Source organism: Furipterus horrens, unplaced genomic scaffold, assembly GCF_987537825.1.
Source record: "Furipterus horrens unplaced genomic scaffold, mFurHor1.1.pri manual_scaffold_8, whole genome shotgun sequence".
Classification (NCBI taxonomy): Eukaryota; Metazoa; Chordata; class Mammalia; order Chiroptera; family Furipteridae; genus Furipterus; species Furipterus horrens.
This window is the reverse complement of record NW_028327178.1, coordinates 64,119,552-64,138,862: the sequence shown is the minus strand read 5'-3', so window position 1 is coordinate 64,138,862 and position 19,311 is coordinate 64,119,552. Positions and strand designations below refer to the sequence as shown.

The 19,311-nt window shown below is 40.0% G+C and overlaps 1 protein-coding gene across 2 annotated transcripts; it reads left to right on the top strand.

Moving 5' to 3' along the window:
• The first annotated feature begins 825 nt into the window (after positions 1-825).
• On the top strand, positions 826-4,991 carry LOC150003063 (putative cystatin-15). Of its 2 annotated transcripts, none has more exons than XM_090285177.1 (3): positions 826-1,096; positions 3,509-3,616; positions 4,655-4,991. In XM_090285177.1, the coding sequence occupies exons 1-3, from the start codon at positions 902-904 to the stop codon at positions 4,727-4,729; spliced, it is 378 nt and encodes a 125-aa protein (XP_090141303.1). In that variant the 5' UTR covers positions 826-901; the 3' UTR covers positions 4,730-4,991. The 2 variants fall into 2 exon arrangements, with proteins under 2 accessions (XP_090141303.1, XP_090141302.1); XM_090285176.1 differs by having other exon boundaries at positions 3,506-3,616.
• Positions 4,992-19,311: the final 14,320 nt, after the last annotated feature.

The following is a 19,311-nucleotide window of genomic DNA, read 5'->3' as shown; positions in this document are numbered from 1 at the left end:
TTGGTCTTACTTTGGCTGCAGGTGCACAGTGTTGAGTAAATCAAACTCCCCAGTTTATGTGAGGCTGCCCTTTCTGTTTCTTGTAGAGACCCTCTAATTTGTTTTTATCCTTATTTGTTCATTCCATTTTTCCATTTGCCTATCCATCCATCCATTCATTTGTTTGTTTGTTTATTCTCCAATCAATTCATGTCTATCTTTCATTTCACTCATAGAAATGCAGACAATTTTACCAGGGAAATACTCCTGTGTCCCCTCTGCTTAGATATCTGGGCTCACAGTGGGGTGGCCTTTCTGGGGATGTAATAACAATCCCTCTCTGTGCTGCCAAGCATGGGCAGGCCTCATGGCAATTAGGTCAGCAGGTGCCAGAAATAGTGTAGAAGATTGTGTCCCAACCCAGATACTGACCACTAACTGACCCTTTTGATACTTCCTGAGGTTGTGGGCTATAGTTAAGGTCAAAGGTTGATCTGGTTTTTAGATCAAATCCTCAGGACTCAAGGCTCATCAGTATTTCTAAGAATTCCTGTGACTCTGCCATTCTCGGGCTATGCTGCTGTGAGGGTAAACGTGGTGGGCTTAAGATCTCTACCAGGTCCTGTCAGGCCTGGGCTGGGGCAGGAAGATGCAGTCCTGGAAATGTGCAGGGGACAGATCATGTGGCATGAATGCCGCTGGGTTCAAGGATTATGTGACAAGTTGAAAAATGTTCTGCCTTCTCTTTGGTGATGACAAAAAAGGGAGTGTGGAGGAGGAACTAGATAAGGTGCCAGTCAGCAGCTCAGGAATTCTGGAGGGCAGGGCTGTGTGGGATCACAGCTATGGAAACAGCCCCACAGCAACTGTCATCCAGTACTTACTTGTGTGCTGCTGTCCTCCAGGGCTAACACCCTACAGCATGTTCCTGAAGGTGTCTCTGCTTCTGACACTCATTGTAGTGGGGCCTCCTGTCTGCAGTTCTGGCTTTGTGAACATTAATAGGAGCACGCGTTTCTTTGCCATGTGTGTGGAGTTTGCCATATTTCAGTTCAACCAAGCCTATGTGGATGACTACGCTTACAAGCTGCTGTGGGTGGGGAGAAGCCAACGCAAGGTAAATGGTGCCTCCCCTCTCCCTGTGGCTTCGCGTTGTCACCCCTGAAACCAGGCCTGGGCAGGGTGTGGGTGCGGGAAAATCCTTGATCTTCAAAGAAAGAAAATAACTTTTTGTTCTTTTCAGTAAGTATTTTTCAAAATACGAGATATCATTAGAAGAGCTTCAAGTTTCTATTTGTTTCCTTAATAAATGAAGCCCCTGAAAAACAGGGTAGAGAAGGAAAGAAGAAAGCAGGAAGGAAAGCACTAGTGTCAGATTCAGCTGCAGTGGCAGGGAGAGAAAAGCAACTATCAAGTGTAGTAGCTGAGAGAAGCAAAGGCAGTAGAGATTGACAGGTGATGAGAAAGGCAAAGAGAAGTGGTAGCTGGAAACAAAAGACCAAGAAGGAAAGAGGTGCCTGACTGCTGGCCTTGCCCAAGCTTCTGGGAGCTTCACTGTGCTAATCAGCGGGCAGGATGCTGAGGTGTTTCCTCTTAAGTAATGTTTCCTTGCAACCACTGTGCATCCAGGCTTGAGTGGGAGGCAGCAGAGAAGACAGCGACGTGTTCTCATGGGACTGTTATGCTGGTGAAATACTGGAACAATGAGACAAGAGTTGTCAGTGCAGGGACCCAGGGTCATGGGAGGCATGGTATGTGGGGGGAGGCCAGAAGGGGCCTCTCTGTGATGGGCATTTCTGAAAGGACTTTGTCACATGGGAGAGGTTTAGGGATAAGAAGGGCAGGTGACCGGGAAGAGGTCCCTGGATGAGGACAAGCCACAGATGTCCTGGGGAATGGCCTAAAAGTTTCTGATCCTGTGTCACAGAGAAAAAGTGTTCAAGGGGAGGTGGGGCTGGGTCATCTTCAGAACCACAGGTGAGGAGTTAGGACATTATTATCAAAGTAATGGGGACCCAATGGAGGAAGTCACTCAGATGCTTTAGCAATGCCTTTCTGGATGCTGTGAGCATAGTGTGTTCCACAGTCCATGGACAAGCTGAGACCATAAGGCAGGGATGGTTTCCTGGTTGCCAGGGATTAGAAGAAATGCTGGCTTCTGGGTCTTATTAAAGGTGAATAGGGGGTGCACTGATGTGGGTATGGGAGAAACAGTGGGGTCAAGGGCAGACCCAAGGTGTTAGCTTTTGAATACGTGGGTGGACAGTGACTCTATCACTGAAAAGACAATGTGGTAAGGTTGTGGGGAGACATGGAAAAATTTAGGCAGGACATATGACATTTAGTATTCCTGAACCAATTATGAAAGGTCAAGGAGGCGATGGGTTATAGGGTTTAAGGGTAGGAAAGGTTTGGGCCTGAAATAAATGTAGGGGTCTTTAGTGTCTTGTGTATGCAGACCTTCCCACTGATGTTTATTCTTAACACTTTCTGCTTCCTTTGAATTGAATAGTGTAGTCCTTGAATCATTCTGTCCATGCCCAGATTCTGGTTCCCCATGAACAGCCCTGGGCCAGGTCCTATGTTGGCAGGGATTTGATGTGCCTGCGTGTGCTGATGGTGTGTGGCCAGACACAAGTGTGTATCATGTCATCTGCAGGAATTCCTGAGCCACAAACAAATTAGCTTTCTAAACAATCCCACGTCTGTATAGTGAGAGAGGCATGTTCCTGCCTACACTTATTTTTTACTGGATTTCTATCTGTGTTTGCATTCTTTCCTAGTTTTCATGGGCTTCTACCTAAGAAAATGAAATTCTAACTTAAAACTTATAGAAGCTTAGTAAACCACAAACAGTACCTGATGAAATTCTAACTTAAAACTTATAGAAGCTTAGTAAACCACAAACAGTACCTGATTAATAAATATCACCTCAATGAATGTATGCAAGGTGAGCCCTTTTGTACAGCCAGCTCCTGCAGGAAGAGACAGAATGTTTCCAGCTCCCTGGGGCCCCAAAAGGAATAATACAACTCTGATGTCTATTCAGATGACAAGCATGCTTGTTGTTCTACTCTCTATAGCAGCAATAATTCTGTTTGTCCTCCCAGTGTCCAGCTGTGCTTGGACATAGAACTGATAGATGGGTCACTTGTCAAGTGCAGCTGCAGCATATGCAGGCTCATTGTTGTGGAGCTTTCAATCCTGTGAGTGTGCCCCCACCCCATGTTCATGGCACTCTTGATGTAATGACCCAGTAGCAGCCATCAGGAGAAGTGTGGCAGGGGAGATTCTAGTTTTGGGTGCACATATGTACATCTTTTTGTAAGAGAAATAGAGAATATCAAAGAATGAATAAAATAATAAATAAATTTTAAAATGACAAAAATTAGAAAGTACAGCTATGTGTATTATCATATATGTTCATACATTTTTACATTCTCATCTTTTGCTCACTTTTCTGATTGTCTTTTACTCAGTTCAAAGTAAATATTTCTTGATAATTTCTACAATTTCTTCTTGACAGCAGTTTACTTGGATTTATTTAATGGATTTGGAGATGGGCCGCACAACTTGTAAAAAACACGATGAAGACATTGACAACTGCCCCTTGCAAGAAGGCCCAGGCAAGAAAAAGGTTTGAGGATAAAAACAACCCAAAGCATCAAGAACCTTCTGGAAATGAAAAATAATATCAAGGAAGCCTATGAGAGGAGGCTTAGGGAAGTCTCCAGAAACACTCATGTGGTAGACTGAGTGTTCTGAATCCTCTCCCCCTAGGTCTCAGAGACACTCCTGGGGAAGAATGACCCTCTCCCACTAGGTTCCAAGGCTTCCACCTGGAAGGGGAAAGGTGGTCATTCTAAGTAGAGCTGCTCCCAGGAGATCAGTGAGCTGAGCCCTCTGCTCCCAGCCTGGCTTGCTGAACAGAGACACTCTGACAACACCCACCTGACCTTCCTCCTTAAATGGAGCCCTACCCTCGGGTTTCAACCTCAGTTTCCTAGACTTCAGGGTTCAGGCAGGTGTTCTGCTCCCTGTGGTATTCATTCTTTCTCTGCTCCTATTATTCTGGATCATAGATTGTTTATTTAGTCTAGTCATCCCACTTCTGTCTCTAATGTCCTGGGCTGCAAGGACATGCCCCATCAGTCTGAGCTCTTGTTTACTCTCCTATAAAATGACATCTGATCCATTTATTTATTTATTTATTCTGTGGATGGGCTTCAGTTAGGATTCCACCATCAGTGGGGTTGGTCTACCCCTTCAACCCTAGCCTTGGGAGCAGCCTCACCTGGGGTGGGTTTGCAGCTTCTGTTGAGTGGATGGATGTCCACATGGACCATATCCTAAGCAGTGTGATGGCTTTCTAGAACTCATGGGGCAGGGGCCATTCATGCATTATCATGTGCACTGGGAGACCCCTCAGAGACAGGTGCTGTCCCCACCAGCCATCCTCTCAGGAGCCCCTGGGCTCAGGTGAGCAGACTCAGGTAACCTCTGCCTATCATCCTGGTGGGGTCTTGAGCTTCCTAAGTCCTACCCAGGTCACTGTTTTGCTTTGCTTTCCTTCCGTAGTTTTAAATGCATCTTTAGCTTCTATTAATATCTTCATGCTAAGTGTTCTCTTGTGTGACATTATTCTGATTTTATGTCTTGCAATTACATTTTTCAGGTGGACTGCACTTTTGTTGTGGATGCTCAACCGTGGATTTCCCAGTTCACCCTTCTGAATAGCACATGTGTGTAGAAATAGGCAGGGAAGGAGCTCCTGGTTTCTCACAGCAGCAGATTCTTTTCCTCTATAGAGCGACAATTCGTCTGTAGTTAGATCTCTGAATCCCCAAGGGAATTAAAGGCATCTAAGAGCAGTTTCTGGATCCCTGTCAGTTTTGCATTCTGCTGGATTGTTTATTTTCCAGGGAAGTCTCTGCCAGTGATACGTGGTAGAGAATTTATCATTATTATTGGTCTTACTTTGGCTGCAGGTGCACAGTGTTGAATAAATTAAACTCTCCAGTTCATGTGAAGTCTTCCTTACTGGTTCTTGTAGAGCCTCACTGTTTTGTTTGTATCCTTATTTTTTCATTCGTTTGTCTCTTTGTTCATCCATGCATCCATCTGTCCATTTATTTATTTATTTATTCTTCAATTAATTCATGAATACAATTTTTTCATCTCAGGGCCAAGCTCACAGTGGGGTGTTCTTTTAGTAGTGGATCATGCCTTGTCACAGGGGTGGGTGGTGGGGTGACTGAAAGTGACTCAAGGCTCTGTCCTCTATGTACACTCATCAGGGCATCTACACAGGGAGCTGCGTAATTGACAAGAACATCCTCTCATGTTCTCTGAAGAGGCCCATAGTAGAGCATTCCAGTCATTATATCTCCACCTGCTTCCTGATGCCTATATTTCTCCATCTGGGCCTAGTGTGACCTTCATGGCTATCAACACTAATCAGTTCCCCTGGGGCAGGCACTCTGGCCACTGACACCCACCTTGGCATGCAACTTTCTCTTGTTAGGTCCTGGTGGGGAGAAGCCATGGAGAAACAGATAGATAGAGAACATGGGAGGGTGTGGGGCAGGAGTGGGGATAGAGACCAGTGGCAATGTCATCTGGAGGAATATTTCAGAATTGAAGGGCTGGTGGGACTTTCCTCATCCCTCCTGGGTTTCTGGGCCCTCTGGTTTAATTGGTCTCTAGTTGAAAGACTGGCTCTTTCCTTGCCATCACATTTCCATGAAGTGGTTATAAGGCCTGATGGTGTAGGATTTACATGGAAGTTGGGAATAACTTCACTGCAGACAGTCCAGAGACAGTGTCCTGGGTCAGCTTTGGCTTTTTGATCAATCTGTGTGTAGAGTTTGTAACCTCTGCCCACACTTTGATAGGGGCATATATATACTTACAAGGTGCATAATCAGCAAAGCCAGCATATTGCCCACCCTTGCTTGTGATAGTACTCAAGTTCCTAGCAGCTAAGCCATTGCTCATGGGTCAAGGACAGCTAGACTCTTCCTTAATGCTAACTGGCATTCCTCATGGATGGAATCACCTTCACCTCTGACACCCCTTTTGGATCAGAAAAGTCTGGTGTCCTGCTCTTTTTTCACTATATTTCAGTTGTTTCCTACCTGAATTTGTATGTAACTCCATTGGTTTTATTTTACAAATTTCCTAAAGACCAGCCTCACACCCCCATCTCTTCTATAGAAGAATCTTTGTGACCTGACATCAGAAATATGTAAAATTTCCAGGTGATTGACACTTGTGGTCAAGGTTGTAAAATGATTTTCTAAGGAATTCCAATATTTAGAAATTGTGTAAGTCACAGTTAGTGTATTTTGTTCATGACCTATGTCTTTCCTCTGATTCCTACTCTCACAGAATATGGGATTAAAAACATATCCCCATTCACTAAGTTAATGCCCACAGGTCTTTGGTAGGGTTAGTACACTTTGTGCCTGACACCACTGTCATTGAACCGACATTAGTGGATTTTTGAATGATGCATCATTCACTAAGGTCAGAACTAGGACTAATCTATCTTGTGTCATTGTGTCCTGGAGAGATTCTCCAGAGTCAGCCCAGTCACTAGTTGTCCCAAATCAGAAGGAAGCAAATATATAGTTGAAAATTATAATATAAAGATTGACACATATTTTAGAAATTCTTTTCTTTCCTTTTTTTTTGGTGAAAAGGAAAAGAATTGTTGTTTAAAGGTTATACAAATTTAGATTAATGACTGAATTCTGTCATTAAGTCCTGCTCTCTTTAAAACACACACAAGCACACAGTTCTGCCTCCTCTTTTGCCAAGTGAGAGCAGTTTCAGAATAGACAAGTCAGAGGTACCATCTTCTTCTAGGAAAATAGAAGTCTGTGACTCTTGATTTCCACAAAAGCCAGGCTTTTATGGAATTGTCTGCCTTGAAATATTGGAATGCATCTGCTGAAACTCTCCTCCTGAAATTGGGGCTTAACCCAAATCAGCACTGGGGTCTTCAAGGGAAGATCCACAGGCAGAGGGTAGAAGGTGGAGGAGACATAGGAGAATTGTGCCCCCTGCAAGTTGGATGTAGTAAATTTTGAGTAATGTATTTATCTCCATGAATCCTCACCATCATTTCCCATTTCTATATAAGGACACCAGCAACTAGTCTCATGGTCCCTTACTATGGTTTTCTGAATTTGAGCTTAGGGCCAACTGAGTCCAGCACCCTTGTCATGTTTCTCTTTTAACTCTTTGGTTTCCAAGCATACAGATTCATTGTTATTATTAAAGAAAGGCTTAGAAACACTTGTAACTAACAACCTGTTATTTTGTTTTTGTAAAGATTTCCAGATATTACTTTCAGAACAAAATTACATGCCACAGAAATTGCTGTTGTTTATCTGCTTTCCTGTCCTCTCTTATGAGGTCACACCATCAGCCCATGAATACCATCAGTTGATCTACCCCAAATCAGTGTCTCAAACCATCATGTTTGTCAGGATGAGCCCCTCATCCCTGTCTCCAACTACTCCATCCCTCAGCATCTGCCCCAACTTATTCCCAGAACTCCATAGACCTTGTACCATCTCCTCTTCTTCCTCTTCCAGTTTCCTCATTGTACCCCATTTTCATAATCTGATACTCTTTAAATGATGACACCTTTTATATCTGAAATTGCTAATATTTTACACAGACCTATCCTATGGCTTACATTCTGTCCATAGCTGTTAGATAAATATAAAATATTATTCAAATCATGCAAAAGCCTCAAATTAGGTCTATATTTTTAAATAAGTATTTTCATCACACAGTCAAAAACAATCAGAAATAAGATAAGACATGGTGGGGCAGAACTCAGATAAATAATAGAAACAAACATGAAAGCTATCTAGACAATGTGGTTATCAGATATGGACTTTAACATACTCAGGATGAATTGGTTCAAGGCATTCAAAGATGCATGGTACTAGGAAAGAAGTTGAAGCTATTATAAAGAATAAAAAGAAAGTCCTGGGACTGAAATATATAATGAGATAAGAAGGTTAACTTCAGATTAGAAACAGCTGAAGGAAGAATTAGACAACAGGAGGCAGGACAGAGGAGATGGTACAGGATGAAAAGAAGTATGAGAAGATCAATGTAAGATCTTCCCCATAGGAATATTTGAAAATGTAAAGCATGAGTTATCTAGAACTGACCAAAGACATCAAACCATTGTTTTAAACAAGCAGTATTACACACCTCAAGCAGGATAATAAAACAAACATAATAAGTATGAAAGAGTTAAAAATAAAATTTGAGGAGAAAAGTCTTTAAAATCAGAGGTAAAAATATATTTTATTTTCAAATAAGCAAATATCAAGCTTTCAGCTGCCCTCAGACAGGAAACAATGAAAGTCAAAAGATATTGTCATACATCTAAGTGATGCTTTAGCCAGAAAAAAAATGTATCAGAAATGCATATAAAACAGTAATTTTAAACAAACAAAATTGAATGTAGTTGTTGCCAGTAGAATTGTTCTAAAATAATTAGTAAATGAAAATTTCAGGGCAGAAGGAAAAGAATCTCAGATGGAAAAGTAACATGGTAGAAAGAAAGAACACTAAAAAGAATAAATATGTGGATAAATATAGATAATATATGGACTGTAAAAATATTTTATTGAAGACTATAAAATACTTACAGAATTAGTGTACATGAAAATTATGACACAAAGCTGGCAGAAAAGTAAACATAGCAAGAATGATGAAAGTGAACTGACTGCTCTAATTAAAAGACAAATTTAATTTACTGTTGGAAAAACAAAACAAAAGGAAAACACATTAAATATAAGAAAATAGTTTTGGAAAAATAAGGATGGACTAAAGTATACTATGCAAACACTAAGCAAAAAAACAAACGAACAAAAAAACCAATAGTATAACAATACCAATATCCCATAAAATTAACCCTAAAACAAGAAACACTCCTTGAAATACAGGGATCCATTTTACAAATGAAAATATTTACTTGTCTCAAAATATTTAAAGCAAACACAAAAAGAACAGAAAGAAGAAATAATCAAATTGACAATCATAGTGAAAGTATTATATAAAACACAACTTCCAGAAATTGGTAAATCTAACCTGATAAAATACATCAGTCAAGGTCTTAAATTATGAAATAGAAGTTCTGAATGACACAGTATCAGATTAACTTGAATATCACTGAAACACTGAACATGAATAAATGGTCCTTTCAAGTGCACAGAATAATTTCAGAATTGATTAATTATGTGCCATGAAGTAATTCTCAACAAAATTTACAGATCCAATACCATGCAGACTATTCCATAACCACAGTGAAATTAAGGTATAAATCAATAAGAAAATATTAATTAGAGACTTCTCAAGCTCAGAAGAAGCATTCTCCTTACTGCAAACCCTTTCTAGTCCCAAAATTGGCTCTCTCCTTGCCGAAGATTGAGAAGAATGGGGTTGGAGGGTGTGCTGCAAGGGAGAGAATGTTTTGGGGGCTCCTTTTTGAGGAATCTGGCTCCAGGTCAAAATCTTATGTGTAACTTTTCAGGTCAGACAAGAGGTAATTACACATCAGACAGTACAGGCAAGGATTCATAGCTCTTCCCTCCCATGGAGGCAGTACTCAACAGAAAAACTGCTTAGAGGGGCACTGGAGAAGGGGCACTTTTCAGTTCTCAGTACTCTCCCACTTCTAGACATCCCCAGGGTTCCCTGGATCCTCTCTGGTTTGTCTTCTTCCTATTAATTCATTTATTTAGTCACACACCTATTACCTTCACACATATTCCAGTGTTACCTGCTCCTTGAACTCTTAGGCAACAATTCTTATGCCTTTTATGTGTATCTTTATGCTGGTGTTCTTGAAGAACTGTTTGTATTGTTTTATGTTTATAATATTTATGTAATTGTGTCATCATACACATTGAATTTACTTTTTTCCAATTAACATTGTCTTTTGAAAGATCTGTTCTAGTTTCTCAGTATACATCTAGTCTAGCTTCTAACTTCTGTGTAGTACTTGTGGAAAAATGCTTACCCATTTTACCTATCCTTTCTTTCATCCCTAAATTGATTTTGACTCCCTGCTGCCAAATTTGCTGCAATGACCTTCTACCTTTAGGTCCCTTTTGTACATTCTAAGAAGTTATTTCAACTGGTACTCAAGAATGGACTTGCTGTGTCTCAGGGTTTGTCCTCCAGAATGGCGGCAGAAATTCTTATCCCCACCAGCTGTGCAGGAGGCTTCCTATTCCCCCATGGCCAGTCTTAACTACCTTTCTCATTTTTAAGAGCCTAGTAGGTGAAAAGTAGTAACCTATTTCACTGATGATACATTTTTGCACTTCATTGGTTACTAATGGGTTTAAAGATCTTTTGATCTACTTAGTCTCTTATGTTTCTCCACTGAAAATTCCTAGCTCTTGACATTGGATCATTTCTTTGGATTAACTTTTTTTTTCTGGTAATATCTTTGCCTTTCTTGAATTTTCTAAGTGACTTCTATTCAAAGTATGCTCTGTGGACTAGTGATCACCTGTTTGTTAACAGCCCAATTTAATATAAGTACATGAATTAAAATGAAAAGGAAGTGGTCCAGTAAAAGACATTACAAAAACATGAAATTATGGGTCAATAACACTGATGACCATAAATGCAAAAACCCTAACAAAATATCAGCAAACCAAGTTCAGCGATACATTATAAACATTGCACACTATGATCAAGTGGGATTTGTTCCTGAATTGAGGATAAAAATCATCTGATAATATAAGTAGATGCAGAAAAAGTGTTTGACAAAGTCTAGCATCCACTTACAATAAAACCGATATCAAAGTGGGAATAGAAGTAACATACCTCAACATAATAGAGGCCATATATGACAAACCCACAGCTAACATCATATTTAACAGAGAAAAACTAAAAGTGCTTTACCTAAGATCAAGAACAAGACAAATATGCTCACTTCACTACTTCTGTTAAACATAATATTGAAAGTTCTATTCACAGCAATCACACAAGTAAAAGAAGTAAGACATTCATATTAGAAGGGAAGAAGTAAAACTGTCATTATTTCAAATGACATTATACTATATAAAGGAACCCTAAAGTAAAACACACACATGCACACAGACACACACAAATAATTAGAACAGATAAATGCATTCAGTAAAGTGTTAGGATATAAAAATTAATATTCAGAAATCAAGTGCACTTTTGTATATCATTAACAAACTATCATGAAGAGAAATTAAATCTCATTTATAATTGCATCAAAAAATAAAACACCTGGTAATAAAAATAACCAAGGAGACGAGGAATCTGTTCTCAGAAACTTATAAGACATTGAAAAAAGAGACTGAAGAACATACAAATAAATGGAAGCATATACTGTAATGATGTATAGGAAGAAATAAAATTCATTAAAATGTTCATACTACCTAAAGCAATTCACAGGTATTCTTGTCAAAATACCAATGAAATTTGTCATAGAATTAAAATAAATAACCCTAAAACTTATATGGAATCAAAAAAGACTCCAAATAGCCAAAGAAAACTTGAGAAAAAAAAAAGTAGGAGGTATCACACTACCTGATATCAAATTATACTATCAGTCCATAGTAATCAAAACATAATGGGGAGGATCCAAGATAGTAGAGGAGTAAGTGGAAGCTACACTAACCTCCTCCCAGGACCAATCTGGAATTAAAACTTAATTGTGGAGAAATCATCTGGAATAACCAAGTGAACACTAGCTGGAGAGAAATCTTATAACCACGAAGAGACAGAAAAGGCCGCTTCATTACAACGTGACTGGTAGGAAGTATGGAAATGGGAAAGGGCTGGCTGGGCTCCTATAAGTGGCAGCTGAAGGGACTGTGAAACAGCTCAGCAGCTGGGAGTCTCCACTGAGAAGGGCATGGTCTAAACCCCCAGCTGGGCTTCCCAGCCTACAGCAATGGAGCAGAAAGTAAAATAACATCCAGCTGTGAAAAGAAAAAGCCACAGCGTTTTTTGCTGGTCTGGAAGAAACAGCTGGAGAAAATGAGCTCTTAAGCGGATCACATAGGAAAATATTTTGGCACCCACTTACCCTGGGCTCAAGTAGAGGGAGGGCAGAGAGGACTAGAGACACTTGGAGAGAATTTGGGTCAGTGGCTTTGAGGAGAGAACTGAGGGAGCAGATGACCAGGTCCCAGTGGGATACAACGTAAGCAGTCCTGAGAAGAAAGTTCATAGCAATACAGGCCTATCTAAAAAGGACAGAAGAATCTCTAATAAAAAATCTAACCCTACAGCTATCAGAACTTGAGGAACAACAACAAGCAAAACCCAGAGCGAGTAGAAGGAAAGAAATCATCAAGATCAGAGCAGAATTAAATGACATAGAGACTAAACAAACAATTCAAAAGATCAACAAAAGTAGGAGCTGGTTCTTGGAAAAGATAAAAAAAATCAACAAGCCTTTAACCAGGCTCATCAAGAAAAAAGAGAGAGGACCCAAATAAATAAAATCAGAAATGAAAGAGGAGATATCACAACCGATACGATAGAAATATAAAGGATTGTAAGAAATTACTACAACTCTATGACAAGAAATTTGAAAACCTTCATGAAATAGACAAATTTCTGGGTACATATAGTTTTCCAAAACTGAATCAAGAAACAAAAAGCCTAACTACACCGATAACAACTAATGATATTGAAACAGTAATCAAAAACCTCCTAGCACACAAAAGCCCTGGACCGGATGGCTTCACAGGTGAATTTTACAAAACATTTAGGGAAGAACTAATGCCTACCCTTATCAAAATATTACAAAAAATCCAAGAAGAGGAAAAACTCCTAAACTCGTTCTATGAAGTGAGTATTACCCTTATTCCAAAACCAGGTCAAGACACAACAAAGAAAGAAAATTACAGGCCAATATCGCTGATGAACATAGATGCCAAAATCCTAAACAAAATATTGGCAAACCAGATCCAGCAATACATTAGAAATATCACACACCACGATCAAGTGGGATTCATCCCTAGGATGCAAGGATGGTTTAATATTCGCAAATCAATAAATGTAATACACCACATAAACAAAATGAAAGACAAAAAACACATGATCATGTCAATAGATACTGAAAAAGCATTTGATAAAGTACTACAGCCTTTTATAATGAAAACTCTCAGCAAAGTGGGAATAGAGTGAGCATACATCAACATAATAAAGACCATATATGAGAAACCTGAAGCCAACATCATACTCAATGGGTAAAAACTGAAAGCATTCCCCCTGAGGTCAGGAATAAGGCAAGGATGTCCACTCTCTTCACTCTTGGAAGTTCTAGCCACATTAATCAGACAAGAAAGAAAAATAAAAGGCATCTAAATTGGAAAAGTGGAAGTAAAACTGTCATAATTTGCAGATGACATGATAGTGTACATAGAAAACCCTATAGACTCCACGAAAAAACTACTCGACCTAATAAGTGAATTTGGCAAAAAAGCAGGGTACAAAGTCAATATTCAGAAATTGAAGACATTTCTGTACACCAACAATAAAATATCAGAGGTTGAAATTAGGAAAAAATTCCATTTACTCTAGCAACAAGAAAAATAAAGTACCTAGGAATAAATTTAACCAAGGAGGTTAAAGACCTGTACTCAGAAAACTACATAACACTGAAGAAAGAAATTAGGAAAATACAAGTAAATGGAAGCATATACCAATGGATGGGAAGAATCAACATCATTAAAATGTTCATACTGGACTTCCGGCCAAGATGGAGGCTTAGAAGGACACGCTAGGTCTCCCTCTACAACTATAGAGGAATACAACTACTTCAAAACAAAGGATAACTAGAAATTCCAGAAAATAAAACTACACTGAAGTCCAACATATGAAGTTATAAACCAGCGGTGCCATTTGGGCAGGTAAGAGTTAAAGTGGGCAGTGCTGTTTGCGGTCGCACCGGAGCGGCGGGCGGCGAGGAATCCGGGCTGCGCAAGCCCCTGGCGGCGCGACCCCGGCGAGGAGTCCCAGCTACGCAAGCCCCTGGCGGTGCGCGACCCCGGCGAGGAGTCCCAGCTACGCAAGCCCCTGGCGGTGCGCGACTCCGGAGCTGGGGAGAGCGGCCGCCGCATCGCCTTGAACAGTGAGGCCCAGGGGGCCGGGAGGATGGATCCCGGTCTCCTAGCTGAATAACTGTGTGAATCCATCTTGGACCCCCGCCCCCAAAGAAAGCACCACAGAGCTGCGAAATAGGTCGTGGACAGGCAGGCGCCGGCCGGTCGCTGATTTGTGACGCGTACACAGGCACTGCCCCCGACAGCCAGCCCAAGAAAACAAAATGCATCTGTCAAAATGAGGCAGGCAACTTTAGAAATACCAGTAACACAACTCACCAGGCAGCAGATAGAGAACCTGACAGATGAACAGATAAGAAACCTGTCAGAGGCTCAGTTCTGGGCCATTGTTATCAGGTGGCTTACAGAATTCACAAAAGAGCAGGAAAAAGATATGAAAGAAGCGAAAAACTTTCATAACGAAAGGAACAAAACAGCATATGAGACAGAAGGAAAGGAAATAAAATCCAGAGTTCATTTCAACAAACTGGAATATGGAGAAGGAACAAGCAGTCAACCAATGCAGCGAGAGGAAATGGGAAGCAACAATGAAAGGATCAGAAACCTCTGGGATAGCTATAAAAGACCCAACATAAGAATCATTGGTTTGCCAGAGAATGAGGAAGATGAACTAGAACTTGAAAAATTGAGTGAAAATATAATAAAGGAGAACTTCCCAGACTTGGGGAAGGGAATAGACCTGCAGGTCCAGGAAGCAAGGAGAGTTCCCAAGAGACTGGACCCAGGGAGAACCACTCCAAGACACATTATAATCAAAATGTCAAAAATTAAAGATAAAGAGAGAATCTTAAAAGCAGCAAGAGAGAAGAAAAGAATTATGTACAAAGGGGTCCCAATTAGACTATCAGCTGACTTCTCAAGGGAAACCCTACAGGCAAGAAGAGACTGGCAAGAAATATTCAAAGTAATGAAAATCCAAAACCTACAACCACGAATACTCTATCCAGCGAAATTGTCATTCAGAATAGAAGGACAGAGAAAGTGTTTCCAGGACAAAATAAAACTGAAAGAGTTCATTAGATCCAAACCACTGTTATATGAGATGTTAAAGGGACTGGTTTAAAAAAAAAACAGAAGCTAGGGAGATGAAACAAAGGCAAACTAAATAGGCAACGAGAGTGGAAGAGGAACTGTGGGTACGGGAAGCATATTGGGGGGAGGTCAACAGGGAGAGGGAATGGGGAAAGGGAGGGAGATGATATAGGAATTGGGGATCAAGGTAGGAGGGAATGGAATAGACGGAGAGAGGTTGGGAGGAACTGTATGCACAACTAATGGACATAATCTAAAAGGGGGGGGACAACTGGAGGGAGGGGGGCCACCGGGTGGAGGGGAGCAGAGGGAAGGGAAATTGGCACAAATGTAATAATTTAATCAATAAAATGCCCATCTTATCAGTCCTTAAAAAAAAAAAGAAAAAGAAAAAAAAATGTTCATACTACCCAAAGCAATTTATACACTCAATGCAATCCCTCTTAAAATACCAATGACATATTTCAAAGACCTAGACCAAATACTTCAAAAATTTATGTAGAACCAAAAAGACTCCAAATATCAACAACAATCTGAGGAAGAAAAACAGAGTAGGAGGAATCATAATATTTGATATCAAACTATACTACAAGGCCATGGTAATCAAAACTGTCTGGTACTGGCATAAGAACAGACATATAGATCAATTGAACAGAATAGAGAGCCTAGAAATAAACCCAGGTCTATATGGTCAACTAATAATTGACAAAGGGGGAAGGAACATAAAATGGAGTGAAAAGAACCTCTTCAACCAATGGTGTTGGGAGAAATGGACAGAAACATGCAAAAAAAAAAAGAAACTAGATCACCAACTTACACCACACATCAGAATAAACTCAAGATGGATCAAAGACTTAAATGTAAGCCACGACACCATAAAACTCCTAGAGGAAAGCATAGGCAGGAAAATTTCAGATATCCCACGTAGCAACATTTTCACTGATACATCTCCTAAGGCAAGGGAAATAAAGGAAAGAATAAACAAATGGGCCTACATCAAACTAAAGAGTTTCTGCTCAACAACAACAAAAAAACATCTGCAAGATGAAAAGGGAACCAAACATATGGGAAAATATATTTACCAATAATATTTCAGACAAGGGACTGATCTCCAAAATATATAAAGAACTTAAAAAACTCAAAAAAGAAAAGACAGACAACCCAATTAAAAAACGGGCAAAGAACTTGAACAGACACTTCTCCAAAGAGGACATACAGAGGGTCCATAGACATATGAAGGAATGCTCAACATCACTAGCCATCAGAGAGATGCAAATAAAAACCACAATGAGATACCACCTCACACTAGTCAGAATGGCCATCAACAACAAATGAACAAACAACATGTGCTAGTGAGGATGGGGAGAAAAGGGAACCCTAGTGCACTGCTGGTGGGAATGCAGACTGGTACAGCCACTATGAAAAACAGTATGGAATTTCCTCAAAAAACTAAAAATGGAACTACCTTTTGACCTAGCAATTCCATTGCAGAGATTGTACCCGAAGAATCTTGAAACACCAATTCAAGAAAACCTATGCACCCCTATGTTCATAGCAGTGCTATTTACAATAGCCAGGTGCTGAAAACTGCTTAAGTGCCCATCTGTAAATAAGTGGATCAAAAAACCGGTACATTTATCCAATGGAATATTATGCAATAGAAAGATAGAAGGAACTCATACCATTTGCAACAACATGGATGAAACTAGAGAGAATTATGCTTTGCAAAATAAGCCAGGCAATGAAAAACAAATACCTTATGATATCCCCTAATATAGAAAACTAATGTACAACACAGACAAATGAGCAAAATTGAACCAGAGGCATGTATACAAGGAGTAGACTAACAGTTACTAGGAGGGTGAGGGGAGGGAGAGAAGGGGGGTAAGTAAGAGAAGGGTCTAGTCAAGAAACTAGTATAAATGACCCATGGACATGGACAACGGTATGGGTATTGACTATGGAAGAGGGGTTGGGCTGGGTAGAGAGGTAGCACTGGGGGAAAAATGGGACAACTGTAATAGAAAAACAATAAATAAATTAATTAATTAAGATATTTTACCTTACTCTAAAAAAAAAGAAGTATAATTGGTAGGTGCAAAATAGGAGAATGTTAAAAATAGTATAGGAAATGGAGAAGACAAAGAACTTGTATGCATGACCCATGGACAAAGAAAAAAAATAAAAAGCAAGGGATAACCTCTGCTCTCACAAAGTATAGAATTTAATGAAAATTTCTACTTATTAATATGAAATATATCAGAAATGCAAGAGTAAAATACAATAAGTATGTACAGTTTAATGAATAAGAAACATCAGCTTTTTAGCTTAAAAAATTAATTTTCCCAATATAAGAAAAGTTCATGAAATTAGTAAGAAAGAGACAGACACTAGGAAAAGTGGTGAAACATTAATAGAAAAAAAATACTGAGTCTATATAAAAACATAGCTAACCTTGATAATAATGAAAACGGAGTGGGGACCAAGATGGCCGCGGAGTAGGGACAGTGTTCTCAGCTCGCTCCTGTTAAGGACAGAATCCAGGAACAAATGCAGAGAGGACAGCACCTTCACAAAAGATCTCAAGACAAGGTGGGCAGAGTGACTCTCAATCAACTAACCAGAGAAAAAGATCCACCAAAAAGTAGCTGAAATACAACCAGACAGATTAAAGAAATATCATCAAGGACAACGCAGACAGAGATCCAGGAGGGCGAAGGAGTAAGTGGAAGCTACACTAACCCCCTCCCAGGACCAGCCAGTGCTGACTCAGCCCCAGTACAGCAGACAGACCATTCCCCTCCAAGTGGCGTCATACTAAGGGGAAATAAAAGCCCTACATAAAGAAATTAAGTTGCCACACCCATGGTCCTTAAGACTGACGGCCAACCACAGATTGAGTATAGTAACAACTAAAGAAGAGAGACAAAGGCAGTAGATTACTGGAAGTCTCCAATAGGCTGCCTAGGGCCAGTCTGGTACATGATCTGACGCTACCAGAGGCAGATCCAGGAAGAACAGATCATTCTAAGAAGCACCAACAAACAAAAGGAAACACAAAAATTGGGAGACAGAGAAACAACCCCCCATTAAAAGGAAAGATAGAATCCCCAGAAAGAGTGCTAAATGAAATAGAGGGGAGCAAAATATCAGATACGGAATTTAAAACATGGATTATGGAGAAGCTAAATGAGCTCAGCGGAAACTACAAAGAACTCCAGAAAAACTACAGTGAACTCAGAAGAACTATAAGGAACTTACTGAGAATTATACCAGCATCAAAAAGGACATGGACACTATCAATAAGAGCCAGGAGGAAATGAAGAATACGATCTCTGAATTGAAGAACACAGTAGAAGGAATAAAAAGCAGGCTAGAGGAAGCAGAAGATCGGATCAGCAAGCTGGAGGACAATGTACACAAAAACTCCCAGACAATGCAACAAAATGAAAAAAGACCAAAAAAGACTGCAGAGGCTCTAAGACAGCTGCAGGACAACATGAAACGTAATAATATCCGTATCATAGGAATTCCAGATGGAGAAGAAGAAGAGCAAGGGATAGAAAACCTCTTTGAAAAACTAATGACAGAAAACTTCCCTCACATGAGGAGAGAAAGAGTCACACAAATCCAGGAAGCACAGAGGGTCCCAATGAAAATGAACCCCAACAGGCCCACCTCAAGACACATCATAATTAAAATGGCAACATTCAAAGACAAAGAGAGAATCCTAAAAGCAGCAAGAGAGAAACAACTAATAACATACAAGGGAGCTCCAATAAGGCTATCCCCAGATTTCTCAGCAGAAACACTACAAGCCAGAAGGGAATGGCAAAAAATATTCCAAGCAATGAAAAACAAAGGCCTACAACCAAGAATACTCTACCCAGCAAGGCTCTCATTCAAAATGGAAGGCAAAATAAGGAGTTTCTCAGACAAAGGAAGACTAAAAGAATACGTCTCAATCAAACCAGCAATGCAAGAGATGCTAAAGGGTCCGCTCTAAGAAGATAAAGAAACAGAGAGAGACAGAGAAGAACACGAATACAAAGGGGAAAAATGACAATGAATAAGTACTTATCAGTAATAACCTTAAATGTAAATGGATTAAACGCTCCAATTAAAAGACATAGGGTAGCTGAAT